This window comes from Zingiber officinale, chromosome 8B (genome assembly GCF_018446385.1).
Source record: "Zingiber officinale cultivar Zhangliang chromosome 8B, Zo_v1.1, whole genome shotgun sequence".
In the NCBI taxonomy this organism is placed as follows: Eukaryota; Viridiplantae; Streptophyta; class Magnoliopsida; order Zingiberales; family Zingiberaceae; genus Zingiber; species Zingiber officinale.
In genome coordinates, this window is record NC_056001.1 from 96,156,904 (window position 1) to 96,176,160 (window position 19,257).

Below are 19,257 nucleotides of genomic sequence, written 5' to 3' on the forward strand. Positions count from 1 at the left end.
TAATATTTTACTATTATATTAAAAATCTAGACCTTTAATAATTAATTTTGGTGAAGTCCAAAATTAAATTACGTTAATATCTTTTTTTTGCTTTTAACACTGAAAATAATTTTAAGACTTATTAACAATTTTTTCTAGTTGTTTAATTTAAAAAAATATGTGTCCTCGGGGCATGGTGCCGTGGTAGGACATCTAGGTTGTCACCCAGACACCCACGGTTCGATCCCTAGCTATGTCGTATTTGCAGGAATTTTCCTCCAAATGGGGAGCGCAATCAAAGGATTTTGGGCGTCTGGGTTGACTGTCATGTGCGCTTCCCGATTTACCCTGGCGACCGGTGGGAAACTTCCGTGGGGCCGGGCTGGTCACCCCCGAGATAGTCAATGAGACTAATTGGGATTATCATTTTTTTTTTATTTAAAAAAATATGCACTGTCATTGTTCTCTTTTGTCTCAAATCTTAAGATTGATAACATCGCGAGTAGAGAAGCTTCTATAAATACCTTAAGGTTGATGACGTTAGAAAGTATACTTTTCTTGATTATTTTGACTAAGATCGAGTATGATATTAAATTATTTTTTTTAAAGAGAGAGTCAATTAAAGTAGTTTATCGTCGGATTCTCAAAAGCCCTTGTATTGTATTAGTATATGAGTCTGACGCATACTTACTAAATTTAATTTATGAGTCTGGAATATTAATTTTATCTGTAATCATATATTATATTACAAATATAATGGATGACTAATAATTAATATTATTTTAGTTCAAATTTATTTATTTAGTTTAATGAATTATTTCCCATGGCAAGAGGTCATACCTTCTCATGGGTAATGAATTGTCTTTGGTGGCAAATGGTTCACTTAGTTTAATTAATTGTTTTTAAATTGATATTGAACAGTTTGTACCAAACGGTCCAAACCGAACATCAATTTTATTTTTTTATTATACTGCCCTAATTTTTATCTACCAAAGCGGCCTTCTCGCAAGAGTCAGTTGCTTCTGTCTTCCCTTCGTCTTTTGTCAACGAGGTCACGGCAACCGAAGCGCCGGGGAACGGTGGGGGGAACGCCATGGGCAAGAAGGGCGTGCCCGAGTGGCTCAACAGCTCGCTCTGGTCCTCTCCCTCTTCCGCCGCCGCTACCGTTGCTGCGGCTTCGCATCCCGTAGATCGCTTACCCCGATCGTCGCCCCTTCCGAAGCCCGAACCCCCTATGCGCGCTACGATCGCTGAACCCCGGCCTCCCCCTCGCCCCACTCCGCCGCTGGCGGAGGCTCCGAGGCTCTCCACCGAAACCCTTCCGGACGATCCGGAACCTTCCAGGCTGTCGGAGGAGGACGTCTCTCGCCAGTCCCATCTCTTGGCCGAGGTATGAACGCATTTTTCTCTCAATTGCTGGATGCTTTCAATTCCTTCTCTTCCGGGTTATGGTTCACTTACTCGAGCAAAGTGCGCTCTCAGCTATCGAAGAAGGTTATAAATATGGGGGATCTACGAATGTTGGTCTCGAAGGGAATTCCGGATGGAGCTGGAATTCGATCAACTATATGGAAGGTTCTGAGAGAACTCAATTTATGTTACATTTTGGTTATATTCTGGCGACTTGAGATTAGTTGTTATTCTGAATGCTACTCGTGATTAATTATTTTGGCAAAAAATCCACATCAATTATTTGTTGATGAAAAAAAATAAGCTAAGGCTATACTACTAATTTTAATATGCTGCACAATTCTGATTCATTTCACGAAAATCTTTGCTTAAGCTTAACCAGTGATGGTCTCTCTCATGGATTGAGACAGTTTAAACACCATGAGTTTTTTTTTTCTTTTCTAAACTTTGGAGCTAGAGGGATAACACTTTTTTGCTTCATGTGGCACAGCTGCTCCTAGGTTATTTGCCTAAAAACCGTGAATTGTGGGGACAAGAATTAAACAGAAAGCGGGCTCAATACAACGATTTTAGGGAAGAGTTCTTGGTGAATCCGGTATGTATCCTTGGGTATCTCCTTTTTCTTCTATTTCTCGATTCTATAGCTCTGAAAGACAATGGTTTGATAAAATTCAGTTATTATAGTTAAGTCTGGTTTTACCTCTTGAAATGAGTGGCCAACTAAGATAGTCTGATAAAAGGGCAGCCCGGTGCACGAAGCTCCCGCCATGTGGGGTCCCGGGAAGGATCCATTGTACGCAGCCTTACCTTGCTTTTTGCAAGAGGCTATTTCAGGATTCGAACCCGTGACCTTTTGGTCACATGGCAACAACTTTACCGCTGCGCCAAGACTCCCCTTCTAAGATAGTCTGATAGCTTAAGGAAATTTGAGAATTATTGTTTTTAGTCTCTTTTTCTCTTAGTTGGATATTGGATTGTTTGAAATTTTTTCCTGCTAGTCAGTCGGCAGTCACGCGAAGGATGGAGGGATCTAGTAGACAAAAAATTGAAGAGTTGGAAAGTTGCGGCCGTGGCTTGCTAATGAGATCCGGAATAACACATGATGAGCATCCTTTGAGTCTTGGGAAAACTAGTGTGTGGAATCAGTTTTTCCAGGTAACGATTTTGAACCTGACAGATTATTGTTTTACTTTGATACCTTCATTCCCATCTCATCACTTTGTACAATTTGGAAAATGTGGATAGCTATCAAGGATATTTTTGTTGAATACAGTTGAAGCCTTTAACTGGTGTTGGAACCAGAAATTGTTGCATGTACCTTGAATTTGATGCCTATGTTTGTGTTCCCTAGCCAACTTTGGGCAAACTATGTACTGTTGCAAACTTATTTGATTGGTTTGTCAAAACAAGCACTAGAGAGGCTTCTTTAAGGACCAAAAATAGTTGGAGAAATACATTTCTCCTTAAAGCAGCAACAAAATTAAGTCTTTAATGGATTTGGCTATTCCTACCTGAGAATCGGCACTTTTTCATAGATGTCCTAGGCTCCTAGCAAGCCATGACGTTTATCTCTTCTTGGTGCAAATATATATCATATCATGGGAATCTTCAGCAATCACTTTGCCTCTTTCGTTGCCCTCCTTATTTTACTGCTCGATTGTTGATATTTATCAGGTAAGCTTATAAAAGATATAAAACTTGAGACAGATTAGCAATGAGGTTAGTTTCTAAATTTCACATATAGTTTGGAGGAATCAATGAATTACATTAATTTTTCATTATAATAATAATAATAATTAAAATAAGCACTTTGAATTTTGTAATAGACTAACTCACTATCAACATGCTGCCAACTTGGTTGTTACTTGTTCAAAGATAGCATTGGCACTCTATGCACACCTAAATGAATTAGTGTGTCAATCTATATGCCGTAGGGGTTGGTAGGTTTGGTTTACCGGTTTCATAGGTAAATGAACCAAACATCTTTTTTTTTTGTTTGAAAAAATTACCAAAATTAACGAAAATGGAACAGTTTGGGTTGAAATCTACCAAAAATTTCACTTCTGTTTCAGTTTCAGTTGGTTCAGTTTAAACTAAAATTTTATTTAAAAAAATCATAAACCAAGAACTTACCAATTACTAAATTACTAAGTAATATATTGGTTAATTTATAGCTCCTAATCATTAAAGTGGTTACTAATCATCCTAAACAATTAAAAGAATATAGACAATAATAAAATACATACTAGTTATAAGGGTTCATTAGGTTTAATATGGGTTAAATTATATATTTAGATTTATGTAATCATTAATCAGTTTTGTTTGATTTTATGGTTTCACTAGGACATAAACCGAAACCAGAAAGATAGATTTCTTTCCGACTTGAAATCAAACTGATAAACTGAAAATCCAAATTCTTTTGACTTGGTTCGGTTTGGATTGGTTCATTTTTTTCTAGTTTCAAGGTATATATGCCTAATAGATTGGGAACTTTCAAATATAGAAAATATGATTGCACTACTAGGGTTGAGTTAAATTATAAGATGTGTACATAGATATTAAAAAGAAATAAAAAATCATCTATTGAAGCATGTGAATTTGAGCACCAGCAATTGTTAAACTGAAAACATGATCAGAAATTGTTATGTAATTTATAGTACGTACATAGATCTTTGACAATTAGCTCACCCCTTGTGCAAATCAGATCTAACAAGTTGACCCTCCATAATATAAACAATAAGGGAGTTAGCCAAAGTTGGAATATACTCCCATACTGCCAATTCGTTATTCATTGTTGATCCATATTAGCTACGTTACTAGGTCATAGCGTTGTATGTTACCTCTGCACTTGAACTGGCTACGATATTTGTTTTTTTTTACTTTTCCAAGAAATTAAATTACCTACCTAAAGGACGCAATACCTTAGTGTAGATCGATTATCTGTAGAAAATTTACCTAATTAATATCAACTTACCCCACAATTTGAAAATAAGCTCAATATTAAAACAAGGGGACTTTTCCCCAACATTTTAAGGTACCATATAGTCCTCTAATGATTGTAACATGAGGGCATGGAGAAAATGACTAATCACATAAGCTGCAAATCTCATAGATCTTGTACTTAGAAAATGTTTTAGTTTCTCATCTAGTCTTTTCCCACAGATCATATAGTGCCTATCATCGCCTTGATATCATCATTTTGACATTAAAGTTCATGAGTTTCAACTACTTTGTGTCCTAGTATACTTACCTCCTCAAGCATGACAAATACATAATGTTGATAATTGTACATCTCCCCTTGGGTGGGCAAGTTCTACTACCAAAGAAGCATTTAGGATTTCCTAAGCAAATTGCTAATGGAGGTACTTAGTCATTGGGTCCTAATGGAATTATCACTCCTGATAATGATACCATCTGCATAGACAATAAAAGGATATATTTTCCTAAGAAAGAGATAGGTGAAATATTAAGAAATCCATTATGCTCATGGTCATTCGAAATTGAAGAGGTGCAGCGTTAACTTATTAAACTAAGCTTTTGAAGGATGCTTCAGCTTATATAACAATTTGTCTTCAGTTAATGCACTAGGTTAGTGTTCCTCTAACTAAAAACCCCATAAATGAGGTTACCATGAAGGAATATGTTCTTGAGATTGAATTGGTGAAAGGGCCATGAAATATATTTGCTAAGGTAAGAAAGAGATGAACTAAAGGAATCTTGGCCATGTGAAAGAACGTGTCAAGATAGTATACATTATACATCATCGCGAAATACTTAGCCACCAAGTAAGCTCCAAGCTGATCTACAATACCAATAGGAGAACATTTAATGATAAAGACCAAGTGTCATTAGAGTGAAGGGTCTTCAGCTCGTCAATCATGGCTTGTTGCAAAACCAGATCATAAAAGGGCCTTTGAGACAATTTGAGAATTCAACTCATTTTTTTTTTTAGTTGGAACAAGGTATCCAGCTTACACCAACTAATCTTGGAGTGACCAACTTGGACCCACGGAAGTTTCCCATTGACCACTAGGGTAAATCGGGAAGCGCTCGCGGCGAACGACCCATCATACCAGCTTTCTTAGGTCAACCGTCCATTAAAGGAAATTTATCTGTTAATTCGTCGAGGCTAGAACTCGATGCTTAGTTGCTTGAGAAACTAAGAAGGCGCCTGCCACTGCACCATTGTCCTGGGGGCAAGGATCCAACAACTCATTGATTATATATATGATAGCGATGCATAGGATAATAACAAGAAGTGGGTGTAAAGTAGAGCTTGCCAATTCCTTCACAGAGGAGAGGGGAGGATGCGCAAATTAAGGTAGGATTTGTGACATTAATAGCCAATGGGAGGACTGGAGGGTCTCAATGAAGTGTTAGAGCATCTTAGTCTATGAATGTGACCCACAAAGGTGATTCATCAGGTGTGTCAATTGTGATGGCAAGAGGTATTGGAAGTGACATAGAGTATATACAAGGGACACCTCCTACACTAATTCATATGAATATTTAAAGAAGATTAAAAAGTCAATCAATAGAGATAAAGACATGTGATTCTGGAGAGTACTAGAGTGGCAAGCATTATGGAATTGTGAATAGCCAAGAAACACTTGTTTGATTTGGAAGATAACTTGACTTATTCAATAAATAAATAGGTACAACTAAGTGCTTATGTAGAGAATATTAAGCATCTAGTGTTTGAAGGAATTGTATTTGTTCATGAAAAGTAGAATACAACATGCAAATTATATAACATGGGGTAAGAATGACTTCACTCTTGAAGAAGGAAACATGTGTATATAGCAAGGTTTAAAATTTCAACCCGTGTTGAGGTTTCGGTCCATATTGGAACGATACAGTATCATGTCGTGCCGATATGGTTTCGGTATATATATATAGTAATTATTAGATAAATATAAGTTGTATATTGATTTTATATAAGTTCTCTATTATTAAACAACTTAATATTGTTAGAAAAAATAATTATATAATTTTCTTTAAAGAAAATTGATCAATCAATAACTCAAATTAAAATTGATACATCATAATAAGTTACCTTATTAATACTAAAAGGAATGACGTGAATAAGATGGAAACATTGGTTCTTGTAATATTTTGCTTAGGTAACTTTTATAGTTCTCCAATCAAGATTAAATAATCATAATTATATAAATTAATACAAAATACTATTTTATATAACAAAATTAATTATTTATTTATTTAATAATTTAAATAATATATAGTTAGAATAGTAAAAAAAATAGACTATCAATTAAAGAATAAAATAGTAAAAAATACAAAATAATTAAAAATATATCAGAATATAAATTTGATTTATTAGAATTTTTATAAATTTTTTAATTTTTTAGATTTTTAAAATAAAATTTAAAACAATAAAAGCAATTTCAGAATATTATTTAATAAAATTTATTATTATTTTTTTAATTTTAAATATTTTTTATATTTTATTGAGATAATTTAATTAGAGTTTATGAAAGTTTCTTTAAAATATCATACTTAAGTACGAATTGTTTGATTTATTTACATTGTAATATTAATTTTGCACAGTAACGCCCTCGACGCCCTTGCTATATGTGCGCCCACGACGCCTCCGACGCCCCACGGACGCCTCCTATGGCGTTGGAGGCCTGAAGCGTCCGACGACGCTTCCAGTGGCGTCGGAAGCATCCCACAACGCTTTCGGCTCCGCTAGAAACGTCGCATCGCGACGCTTCTGGCACCCGCGACGCTTCAAGCGCCCCATCACGATGCCTTCGGCGGCACCGGAAGGATCCAACGACGCATCCTTGCTGCCCGAGATGCACCCGCGCGAGGTGCTAGTTTCCCTTCCCCGCTAGAACGGTAAAAACTGTTCGTGCCAGGCGGCACAAAACCACATTTCAATCACTGGTATATAGAAGTAGAGTGCATACTATCTTAATTAAATGATTCCACTATGTTATGGTTTGTGAGGCAAGAATATTAGTGAACAATATCTTTAAAAAACATTTAAAGTGTGGGAGAAAGACTCCATATCATTATCATCACGAAAAACCTTAATAGGCACAACAAATTGGGTTTTCTCTTAGTATCAAAGGAGAAAGGAGGAAAATATGGAAGAAAAGTTTAGAACACACTTTTATTAAGGAACCCTAAGTCATTTGATAAAAGTCATTGATGAAATTGATAATGTTCTTGTATCCTCCAGTCAAACTAATATAACTTAGACTGTGTACATTAAAACAAGCAAAAGCAAATGACACATAATTGTGCTTATGGAGAACATTAGGAATTGAAACCTTGCATATTTTCCTAATTGACACGAATCACACCAAAAGATTGGGATGACCAAGTCGATTAGCGGGCACTAGATGCACCAAAAGGTAATAAAGGATTATCTAATTGGTATAGTTCATGAGACTCACACGAAACATTAATCACCTTTTCAGTCCTTGAATTTTGAATAAAAACATTGAACGTTACAAAACAATTCAAGGATTTACTAAATTCAAGTTTGTTGATGGATAATAAATTCACATGAACACGGAGGATAGAGATGAAGGTGAAAGAGGTATGTTCTTGATGCCATTAACCCATAAATGAAATCCATTGACTACCCTAATGGTAGGACATACTTGTGGTGTAAGATTAGAGAAAGTGGAGATATTGCCATAAATATGCCTCTAAATCTAGATTCCATAGGGATGATCTAGATGTTGGGTTTTTCGGGCGCAAAAATCGCTTTTTGCGTTGCGGAAACCCCGAAACCCCGCCACCGGATCCGTGCGAAGAAATAAAATTTCGTAAAACTTTCACGTACGAGTTTTCTAAGCCTAGATCTACTTTAGATCTACAAGATAAGAATTTACCCTTGATGCGAAGCCCTTCGCTTAATCCCGCTCGTCCAAGGTTCGCCGGATTTCGAGAGTATCAAAGTAGATACTCCTCTATGTGTATCCACACAAGCAAGAGATGGAGAAGAAATCTTGAGTGTGCTAGCACTCCAAGAAGTCTCGGCCAAAGAGGAGGAGAGGGAGAGAAGAGAAAGCTTGAGGAAGAAGAAGGAGTGAATGAGAATCAATTCTCACTAGTAACTCCCAAAAATGGCCGGCCACCTTCAAGTGAGAGGTTATATACTCCATGGGATTTCAAGAGTCAAAAACTCTTGATCTCCCTCGTGAGGTGGCACACCATGAAGTTGTCTTGATGATGTGGCACATCATCATTAGCCCACTCAATGCCAACTCACAAATGAGGTGACAAATGGTCAAGTCAAACTTGACCCTTCATCTTCCTCTCAAGTCAAGTCAAACTTGACCATTTCTCTCCCTTGGTTGATCTAATCTAACCATTGGTTCAAGTCAATTTTAATTTAATGAATCTCTATTCATTGAATTAAATTAATTGAGTCTAAGTCCAAATTAGACTCACTTAACACATGAACCAAATTAAGTCCAACTCAATTAGCTCAATTTGGATTACTCTTAATCCAATTTGGTTCATCACATGGACCTAATCCTTTAGGTTCATCAAATGAACCTAAACTCCATCTAATTGCCCTTTGTGTGTGACCCTATAGCTTCTTATAATGTTGACAATGCTCCTAAACCCATTTAGAAGCATAAGTAATGAGCGGTATCTAGCAATACATCATTACTACCCAAGTTATAAGAATGTTGAGATCCAACATCACCTTGTGACTACTAATTGTGACTCTTCACAATATATGACAAGTGTCCTTCTATCCTTGATATCTAGATTGATCAATGTGAGGCATAGACCGTGTCATCCTCTAATCAATCTAAATCTTGAATCCCAAGTAGACTCATTCAATCAAATGAGCTTAATATCTCATATTGACTCATTTGGGCATGGTCATGCACTTCGTGGTCTCACTCTATCAAGAATATCGATGTCACTCCCGTCATATAGGAGGGATAGATCCCATCTACATCACTCACATCCCTCCGCATAATTTGTTACATATCCAGTGATTGCCTTTATAGTCCACCCAGTTACGGATGACGTTTGACGAAGCTAAAGAACGTAACTCCTTATGTAGGGAACCATGGTGACTTCAGGTCCAAGGACTAATAGTCATACTAATAGCCACATGAGAAAGTATATGACACTATATAACGATCCATGATACTTTCTCATGGCGGGTCATTTAATATATATTCTCTAATGCATACCCATGTGTCAACTTGATATCTCCATATCCATGACTTGTGAGATCAAGTCATCGAGTTGACCTACATGCTAGTCTCGTCGCATTAACATTGTCCCTGAATGCTAATACTTGATTAGGAATGATTAAGAGTAGTGTTCCCTATATCATCTCACTATCGATTCAACTAACCGATTGATATAGGTAAGAACTTTCTACTCAAGGACGTTATTATACTTAGTTATTTGACACCAATACAAGTAAGTATAATAACCAAAAACAAATGTCTTTATTTAAATATAAGAATATGATACAACGAGTCCATACTACAATCATCAAATGATTGACTCTAGGGCTCTAACTAACACTAGAGGTATCAGATAGCACATTAGATGTACCTTAGAATCATGGTGGTAATTGGCTTGATAAGTTATTGGCAACAACTTAAAATACGATAAGGGTGGAAAATGGAAGTCTCTCCCAAGATTTGAGTCTTGATTGATTGTAATCTAAAGGAGTATCAATCTACTCACGTGAGGCTTTAATGCACTTAAGAATCTCAACAAGTTAGGTAGTGTGATGCTTCAATATTGATGGAGCTCTTTGGCCATTGATTGAATGACAAAAGACAATGGTTGTTTTAAAGAGTGTATCCTAACCAAAAGGAGAGTGGGAACAAAAATAGAGTAGCAGTAAGAGACTAATAATGGTGGCTTGCCGAAGGAGTGATGTATAGGCATCTAAGAGATGGTGCAAAAGGTTGCATTCTGGACCAATGCTAACCTTCGTGGTCATCTCATGGTGAGGTATTAGTGTGAGGAAGTTTCACTGGCAGAGGGATGTGCACATGTAGGAGAAATTGATTGGACATTGGGATGCATTGCAAGTGGAGGGTTGCATGCTAGATGAGATTTTCTATTTTACATGAATTTTTGGAGCCTTCTTGCACATATCTATTGTTGTTGGCAAGACCTCTGAAAATTGGGAATAGGGGTGGGATCACAAAGGTTTTACTTTTGGAACATGCATGGTCGACGAAGTTAATGTGCATGGTTGGTGTAGATGGTTGAGTAGAGATGATGACCTAAAAGAAGTGAAGGTGGTCAAAATCACCACCGATTCACTAGGCACAAGCACATGCCTATCTGTCGTCTAAACTTTGAAGTTGATTATGGTAGTGGAGATCCTGGCCTTGTGAGCAATGTGACAATTTTCAAATTTGGATTGCACACTAGCTGGAAGTTGGTATCAGTGAAGATCAAGATGGGAGTATTAAGACAACAGCTCTTATAGCATGTTAAGAGTGATGGGAAATTATTAGGTTTTTTTTCTTATTCTAGGAGTCCCCTCTACCTATTCATATTTCTCTTGTAAGTTTACAGTTTATCACCTTAGAATTTGTGGTATTTACAATTTGGTTCTTGTAGAACTTCTGCCAAATACAGTATTGAAGAACTGACAATGTAGCCTATTCATGTAGCTTTGGTCTTACTAGATACTAAGAATTTCTGCACGAGATGCACCTTATCCCCTGCCTGTTCATTTTCATCATGTTGATTTGTGCAATGCTTAGTAGCAGCTTAATAGAATGATCTATGAAGTATACCTTTCCCTTTTTATACTTGGGGGTGGTCCAGACTTTTGTGCAAAGGCTTTATCACAGAGAAGAAAATATGTTCAACAATAGATAAAAAGGTAGATGTGAACATGTTCTAAGGATCTCATATTTTGTAACAATGATGCTTGCTTATGGCTGGATGCTAACTATGACTAAATTAATTCATTTACTTTGGATTTTCTGGGTGATACCACTTAAAACATAACAATCCTATTTCAATGTTCACAAATTTGATCTTTGTTTCTTAATCCAAGTATTTATGAGTTATTATACTTATTTTCAGCTTTCTAAAGTTCCTAAAGAGTACAGAAGAAACAGAATGCAAAAACTTTCTCAAGCAAAAAACAGATTGTTGCTTGTTTTCAATATGATTAGTAGGGTTTGCCTGAGTCATTATTATTGACAACATTTGCATTGTGTTTCATAAGAGTTACCTCCGACTAGCTGTACTTTTTGTTGGATCTTTTCTGTTTCTATTTGGATGGTGGCAGATGCAACGAATTCTAATACTCGTGGACCACTTCAGGATACAGAGATCATAGAGCAGATTGATCGAGATGTAAAGCGCACTCATCCTGACATGCAATTTTTCAACGGGGATTCTTCCATTGCAGAGTCTAATCGGGTGAGTGTTTACTTGGACATTAAGCATAATTTTCTTAAGCTGGTTGTACTGACCAGTCGATTTTCTTTGCATCAGGAGGCCATGAGGCACATACTCATTATCTTTGCAAAGCTGAATCCAGGAATAAGATATGTACAAGGGATGAATGAAATTTTAGCTCCTCTTTTTTATGTATTCAAAAATGATCCAGAGCCAAATAATGCTGTATGGCTAATGAAACCCCTGCTCTGCCCATTATTGCTGTATAAATCTCTTAGATTATCATATACTAATTATATTGGCAACATGTCTGCTGTCATTCATGATTTGATATATTCGGTTACTTTTGTTCATGCTTTAAAACTAGTTTCTTCTGATATCAGAAAGTTGTCTGCCTCAGTGAGGCTGTAGTCTACATGCCAGAAACTATTTCATTATTCATTCTAAACTGTTCAGGTTATTTAGGTTATGTTGATAGAATTTTATATAGCCACTCTTGCAGAAACCTCCGCTGATTTCACCCACTTATACGTTGAATCTGGCACTGGTCTCCTGATAAACGTGAATAATTTTGTCTAGGAATACAGAGAACAAGTTTTGCTTCTGAAGGTCTGTTAAACTGTGGATTTGAGAATATGCTGAGTCATTGACTCCCTTTCTGCTTTGCTTGATTAACCTGGATATATAAATTCTTTGTTCAGCAATTAGGATGTCGTGTTTATTTACTTGGGAAACTGCACTTGTAATTAACTGGTTTTCTGAAAGGACTCGTAAAATTGTATAAGTCAGATACTAACAATAGGTGCATAATCAAGTTAGAGATAGTGAAAGTAATGAGATTTGGTAGCATTCCCCATGCTATCAGGAGGATTTTTTTATGATGGTTGGTGCTACATTATTTAGTGTGGCCTAACAAGGAGAATGGATCCTTGTTTTTATTTCTAACTTTTTTTCATCCTGCTCTCGCCTCATTATTATTTTTGTTCCATTTGCTCTATGTTTTTCTTATTTTTCAAATTGATGGCTAACTGGCCATATAGCAAGTTATGAAGCAGCGTCGTCATTTGTTTTTTTCTCTTAGTAGAATGGTATGCAATTCCAGATAGCTAGATGGATGCGTCACATAGACTATTTTGTGTTGCCTTCTATTTGGATGAAAGTCAAGTCTCTTCAATTATGATACCTTTTGGGCATTGTGTGATTATGTCTATTGAACATATGTACCATGATTTATTGGATACTAGACTTCTCTTGCAATTTTTGCACAAACTCTCTGAAACAAAACTACTATTAACAGATAAATTGGACAGCTGATTTATCATTTTGATGAAAAATATTTGCTCTTTTCTTTTAAGTCATTGGAATATTTCCTTGCTTGTTTATGGACCCTTGGTACACATTGTCCTTCATAACAGGAACATGCTGAAGCAGATGCTTTCTTTTGTTTTGTTGAGTTACTGAGTGGGTTCAGGGATAATTTCTGTCAAAAGCTTGACAATAGTGTAGTCGGGATTCGTTCTACAATCAGTAAACTGTCTGAACTACTTAAGAAGCATGACGGAGAGCTTTGGCGTCATCTTGAAGTCACAACCAAGGTAAGAGTAGTTACTTGAGTTACATTTTCTATTACCCAAATGTGATTTTGTAAACTGCTTCCAAATATGTGCCTGATTCTTTTGCTTGATGTTGCATTCTCTGCCTCAAACTGATTCATGATTTTTTGAAGGTCAATCCGCAGTTCTACGCTTTCAGATGGATTACACTGCTTTTAACACAGGAGTTCAACTTTGCCAACTGCCTTCACATATGGGATACACTCTTAAGCGACCCTGAAGGTCCTCAGGTAGTCCCATCTTTCCTTCATGGTAGTTAAATGTTCCGTGATTATGTCCAATATGTTTCCTGCCACCAATGATCGCAGGAAACCCTTCTGAGAATATGTTGTGCCATGCTGATACTCGTTAGAAGACGTCTCTTGGCCGGTGATTTCACATCCAACTTAAAACTCTTGCAGAATTATCCATCAACAAATATCAGCCATCTCCTCTATGCTGCAAGTAAACTTGGTGGACCTTCAGCTAGTTGAGTTCTGGTAGGGATTCCTGTTTGTTTCTTTGACATTTTTTACTTATCTGTAAATTGCTAGATCTGTCACAAAGCAAGTTTGAATACAAGTTATTTTATGATTATTCTTTCTTATTATTTTAGAGCAAGACTTTACATTCAATCGTTTATTTTATTTAGATCTCCAAAAGTTGTGAATGATCAGTTGTAAAATTAACCCACTCAAGGGGTTAGTTCAAACAAGTACTTGTCGATTGATCGGCATCGCATTACAGTACAAGTAGTTGGCCTTGCAAAAAAATTCTCTATTGTCTGCATTTCAATTTTGCTTGTAATTATGAAAAGAATCACATGGGCAATAGGAAGACCCACGGCATTGATGTGTGTTTAAGTGTAGGAAAAAGATGATTATGTTCATTTTAGGGGTCTCTTACAAGTCGATTTTAGGTTATGTAAAGGAAGATAAATTATAGAGTTAGTTTGTAGTTAATTGTCAAAAGATTAAGGGTGTGTTTGGTTTGTGCGTTTTATATTTATATATTTTTTTTTGAAAAATATGCATTTCTAAAAAATGATGTTTTATTTATATTTTTCGTTTATTTTTTTAAAAAAATAGATAGTATTTTTGAAAAAAAGAAAATGTTTAAAAATTATTTTTTATTTTTTTGAAAATGATTTTTTTAGAAAATAAAAATAAAAAACAAGCAAACTAAACGCATAGTTCTAAGTGGTAAATTTTGGAGTTTAATGAATAAGCAAACTATGATCGTGATAAGAAAGGTCTGATATATATATGTATATATTAATCATTAATACATACCTGGCAGGTGAAGTGTTCCATCAAGCATCGCTGATGGGGATTTTTAGTAGCCAATGCCTTCTTTCATCAAAGGGAACAATTTGTCCCCGGCTAAGGTACAATGGCAGGGATGCTCCAATAGTGCATTTCAATTTCTGTACATTGTATAAATTTTATTTTCATGCAATACCGGTCATTTTCAAGAGTAGTCGGTTCGAAAAGTGCGAATCTAAATTAAAAATAAAGTATAAGGAATTCTTTTTTTATAATCTGTGTCTAGGCCTTTGACTCAACTAATCTTGGAGCTAGACAATCTATCCCTTGTTTGTCCACCAATAAATTTGGAATCACAAGCAGGTCTACAACCATAAGTCAAGTTATCAAAATTTTTATCCCATTAGATGAAAATATTCTGTAGTGTGTCGTAGTTAAAATTTAAACTATGGGTGTTTGAGAGTCTACTAAATGCTTTTGCTGCTACACCATGTCTTCGGAGGGGCAAAAAAAATTTATTTTGTTGATCTCTATCAAAGATGAATGTAATAGAGTATATTCTACACCATGTCTTCGGAGGGGCAAAAAAAATTTGTTTTATTGATCTCTATCAAAGATGAATGCAATAGAGTATTAATAAATGATGAGGAAATAAAAGATTGATGAAGAGAATTTTTTATCAATATTTTAACAAAAGTTTAGATGATCAACTTAACTTGGATAAATTAGGTAGGTCAAATGAGTATTAAAAAAATTAAAATTTTATTTAAAATTCAAACTTTAAAAGGAGAATAAGGTTTAAATGGGATGCAGAAGTAGTTAGACCAACAATATTAAATTAAAGAACGATACTATTAAATTTTGAAAAAGTGTAATAGAAAAAAAAATTATGAAAGGAAATCACAATGATTGGAAATAAATTTGAATTTATGCTAAAATGTCGATAATAAGTAATACATCTTTTCAGTAACTAATTGAAAAATATCAAAAATAAAGGTAACTTATACATAGTATTCATCGATTTAGATAAAAGGAAATTATATGAAAAATTTAAAAAGAAATGGGTTAACATAATGTATATTGAACTAATTAAGGATATGTAAGAGGATATTAAATAAACTATTTCTCATAATAATAGGATTACATCAAGAATCAGTTCTAAGTTTCTATCTTTTTATATCAATCATGGACGAACTCATTAGATACGTCTAAAATACGGTAGTTTGATGCATGCTGACGAGACACGTGAAGAAGTAAATGCTAAACTCGAATACTAGCGAGAAACACTATATTTGAAAGGTTTTAGACTTATTAGAGTAAAGACAAAATATATGGAGTTTAAGTTTAATAATATTATATGTAATAAAATAATTATTAAGATAGGAGATGAGAGTTGTTTGTAATTGAGAATTTTAAGTATTTGCTATTATTTTTATAAAAAGATGAAGGGATTGAGAGAAATATCTCACATATAATACAAATGAGATAATTAAAATAGAAAAGAACGTTAGTTGTTCATTATCATTATAAAGTATTTTTAAGACTTTAAAAAAAAGTTTTATAAAATGACGATTATATTTACTATGTTTTATAGATCGAGTTGAATGCTGGACTATGACTCGAGCACATGAGTAAAAGATGAGAGTTGTAGAGATAAAGATGTTAAGATGAATGTGCAAACATATAAGGATGGACATGATAATAAATGAAAATATTAGAGAGAAAGTTGAGATTGCATCTATTGAAAAAAAACTTAAGACATGTTTATATATATATATATATATATAGACGATCAATAAATGCTCCAATTAGACGATGTGAACTATGATAAATTTACACATCAAATAAGTAAAAGATAAAAAAAAAACTTGATTAATAATAATAAAATAAAATGAAATAAATTTAAATATAAATAATAATATAATAGAGAATAGAGTCTAATGATGTAGGAGGATTCATATAGTCAATTCTATATGTGATAACACTTAGTTATTGTTGTTAATCTTCTACCTGTGATGGTGATTAGTAAAACCGTAAAATCTCTATTTCTAGTGATGCTTCCTTAACTTTGTTAGGTGCTTCTTTTGGTAAAATGTAAGTTGAGTCTCCATATAATAAGAGTAGTTGAATCATATAATAAGAGTTTGAAACTCGCACAGGGCATTTCATAAATGTGTGGTATTCGAATCACTCGTGATATTCAAATCACTCATGGTCATAAAAAATTTTATGTGATTGAATTAGTCATCTCCATGATTAATCAGATGAAAGAATTGGATATCTAAATTAATAATAATAATAATAAAAAGTCTCCATCAATAATGGCGATCGATCAATAGAATCCCCAATTATTCTTGTAACAATGGATGCTTCCTTCTAACTTCCACACCCGTTCATTTTACTTTATTGTTCGTTCGCAATCACATTCTCTTCAAAGGACACCGTTTCTTCCGGATACAAACAAACTAGCTTTTATCGATAACTACTGCATTGTACGTTCTTGGAAATATAATGTATGTTTCTTGACGTATCTCTCAATGCAATGGGTAACGAATATTTGATAGATTAATTAAATATTTATAGTTTGATTTTCAAATATGGCATATCGTAGGATATTTTCCTCTTGTGAATTAAAAAATTGCTCACGCTTCTAGATTACCTTAGCGGTTGATCGGAGCTTTATGCTCTGTTTATTTTGGAGAGCTGAAAATAAAACTAATGAAAAGTTTTTACAGTGGAAAAGTTTTTACCGTTTATTTTATTAAAATTTTTAGATGAAAAAGAAACGCAATCCATTCATAGATGATTTTGAAGTCAAAATTGATCACCTCAAAATCGGACGGAAAGTCGCGGATGGAAAAAAATGATGCATGTACCCTTTTTCATTCACAAAATTACATCATATATCAAAAAATAATGACGCATGTATCCTTTTTAACTTACAAAATTATATCATGTACGAAAAAAAATGATGCATGTACCCTTTTTTTGTTTATAAAATTACATCGCATGTATCATCTTCCTCGATGAAGATAAACAAGAATACAAAGGAAGATATTTCTTTACCCTTTCTCTTCTCTTCCTCGGAGAATAATTTTCCACCATAGATTTCTTTCTTTTCTTTATCCGCGCTTGAGAGTAAATATAGCATTAGTGGAAGCGGATCAATCAGAACTAAATATTTTAATTATCCAAAAAAAATAATTGAGGTATCACTGTGATGTTGCATATCCAAAGAATAACACCATTACTTGTTGGATTTAAAAGAACACAACTATTATGGTGTTACATTTCAAATATTAAAATTTTAAAAATCAATATCATTTTACTTAGGGGTGTAAATGAGTTAAGTCGCTTGCAAGCTGCTCGTGAGCAACCTCGGTCAAAGCTCGGCTTGAGCTCGAGCTGACTGATTTAATATTCGAGCCAATCTCGAGCCCATTTAATACTAGCTCGAATGTATGTCGAGCTTGTTCAAGCTCAGTTAATTTAATATTTTAATATTTAAAATAATTATTATTTTAAAATTAAATAATAAGTTGAGGAGATGTTTGTGGCTTGACTGTTTCATTAGATTGTTAGAGGTTGAAGGTTTGAATTCCATTTTCGAACCGATTAAATAGCCGAGCCGAACTTGAGCTCAAATTCAAAAATTCACTTGAGCTCGAGCCGAGCCTCTTTAATTTTCTCGAGCTCGAGCCGACCCAACCTCAGACTCGGCTCGACTCGACTCGACTCGACTCATTTGCCACCCTAATTTTGGTCCTAGATAGGTCTTTTAAAAATTTCGCAAATAAAATTAATATCATTTTAGTGCTGCATAAACTTTAAAAATCAGCACAATGTAGCATCGTAATAATTAGCACAATGATAAAATGAGAAACAAATGTGTCTTTTACAAATTAAAAAAATTGTAATTTTAAATGCGCCGTTTGATATGAAAAACTCGAATATTTTATTATAAAGTTTTGTCCTTTTTCAAAAGGAAAAAACAAGTCACCATCATCCAGATACATCAAGACTAAGACTAATCAAATTGTACTCGTTTTCACAGTCAGATTATGACAAAAGATGAATATGTTTGCTCTTAGCGTCTCCGACAATTCGTCCGTTTGCACAGTCAGATGCCTCATATATTGAAAGGTCGAAAATAGACGGGGTATTTAATTTATTAAATGGAGAACGACAAAATCCAAATTTGAATTTTATTAATACTTAACTTATGCGTTACATTTTCATATTCATAAATCACATATATATATATATATATATATATATATATATATATATATATATATATATATATATATATATATATATATTTTTGTTTTAAATTGCTTATCAGATGATTCAGATCTACCTAATAAGTCAAAATAAGTAACGTTTCGAAAATATTATTTTTTTTTCACTTGAAAAAAAAATATTATTTTTTAAATCATACAGTGGATTAAATATGGTATAGAATTTGGATTGGGGAACATATTATATGCAGGAGAGTCCCAGTAATATAATAATTTTGATAATTAATGAATGAATTTATTTTAATATACGGTTGATGGGCTATTCGTTGTAAGTACGGTGGAAAATTTTCATAGGATTGAATCGGTCATTCTTAGGGT

The 19,257-nt window shown here is 34.3% G+C and overlaps 1 protein-coding gene across 2 annotated transcripts; it reads left to right on the forward strand.

The window, feature by feature from the left end:
* The first annotated feature begins 967 nt into the window (after nucleotides 1-967).
* On the forward strand, nucleotides 968-13,983 carry LOC122015609 (TBC1 domain family member 13-like). 2 transcript variants are annotated; one of them, XM_042572598.1, is made up of 9 exons: nucleotides 969-1,369; nucleotides 1,462-1,554; nucleotides 1,880-1,984; nucleotides 2,392-2,544; nucleotides 11,704-11,802; nucleotides 11,878-12,006; nucleotides 13,197-13,376; nucleotides 13,508-13,624; nucleotides 13,703-13,983. In XM_042572598.1, exons 1-9 carry the CDS (start codon nucleotides 1,073-1,075, stop codon nucleotides 13,865-13,867), a joined length of 1,338 nt encoding a protein of 445 aa, XP_042428532.1. In that variant the 5' UTR covers nucleotides 969-1,072; the 3' UTR covers nucleotides 13,868-13,983. The 2 variants fall into 2 exon arrangements, with proteins under 2 accessions (XP_042428533.1, XP_042428532.1); XM_042572599.1 differs by lacking the exon at nucleotides 1,462-1,554 and having other exon boundaries at nucleotides 968-1,369.
* The last annotated feature ends 5,274 nt before the right edge of the window (nucleotides 13,984-19,257 follow it).

What these genes read in the sequence shown, in the direction of transcription:
- LOC122015609 (XM_042572598.1), top strand. Translation starts at nt 1,073, where the DNA reads ATGGGCAAGAAGGGCGTGCCCGAGTGGCTCAACAGCTCGCTCTGGTCC. An exon ending in AGTCCCATCTCTTGGCCGAG is followed by an intron (nt 1,370 to 1,461) that starts GTATGAACGCAT and finishes GTGCGCTCTCAG; the next exon opens with CTATCGAAGAAGGTTATAAA. An exon ending in TTCGATCAACTATATGGAAG is followed by an intron (nt 1,555 to 1,879) that starts GTTCTGAGAGAA and finishes CATGTGGCACAG; the next exon opens with CTGCTCCTAGGTTATTTGCC.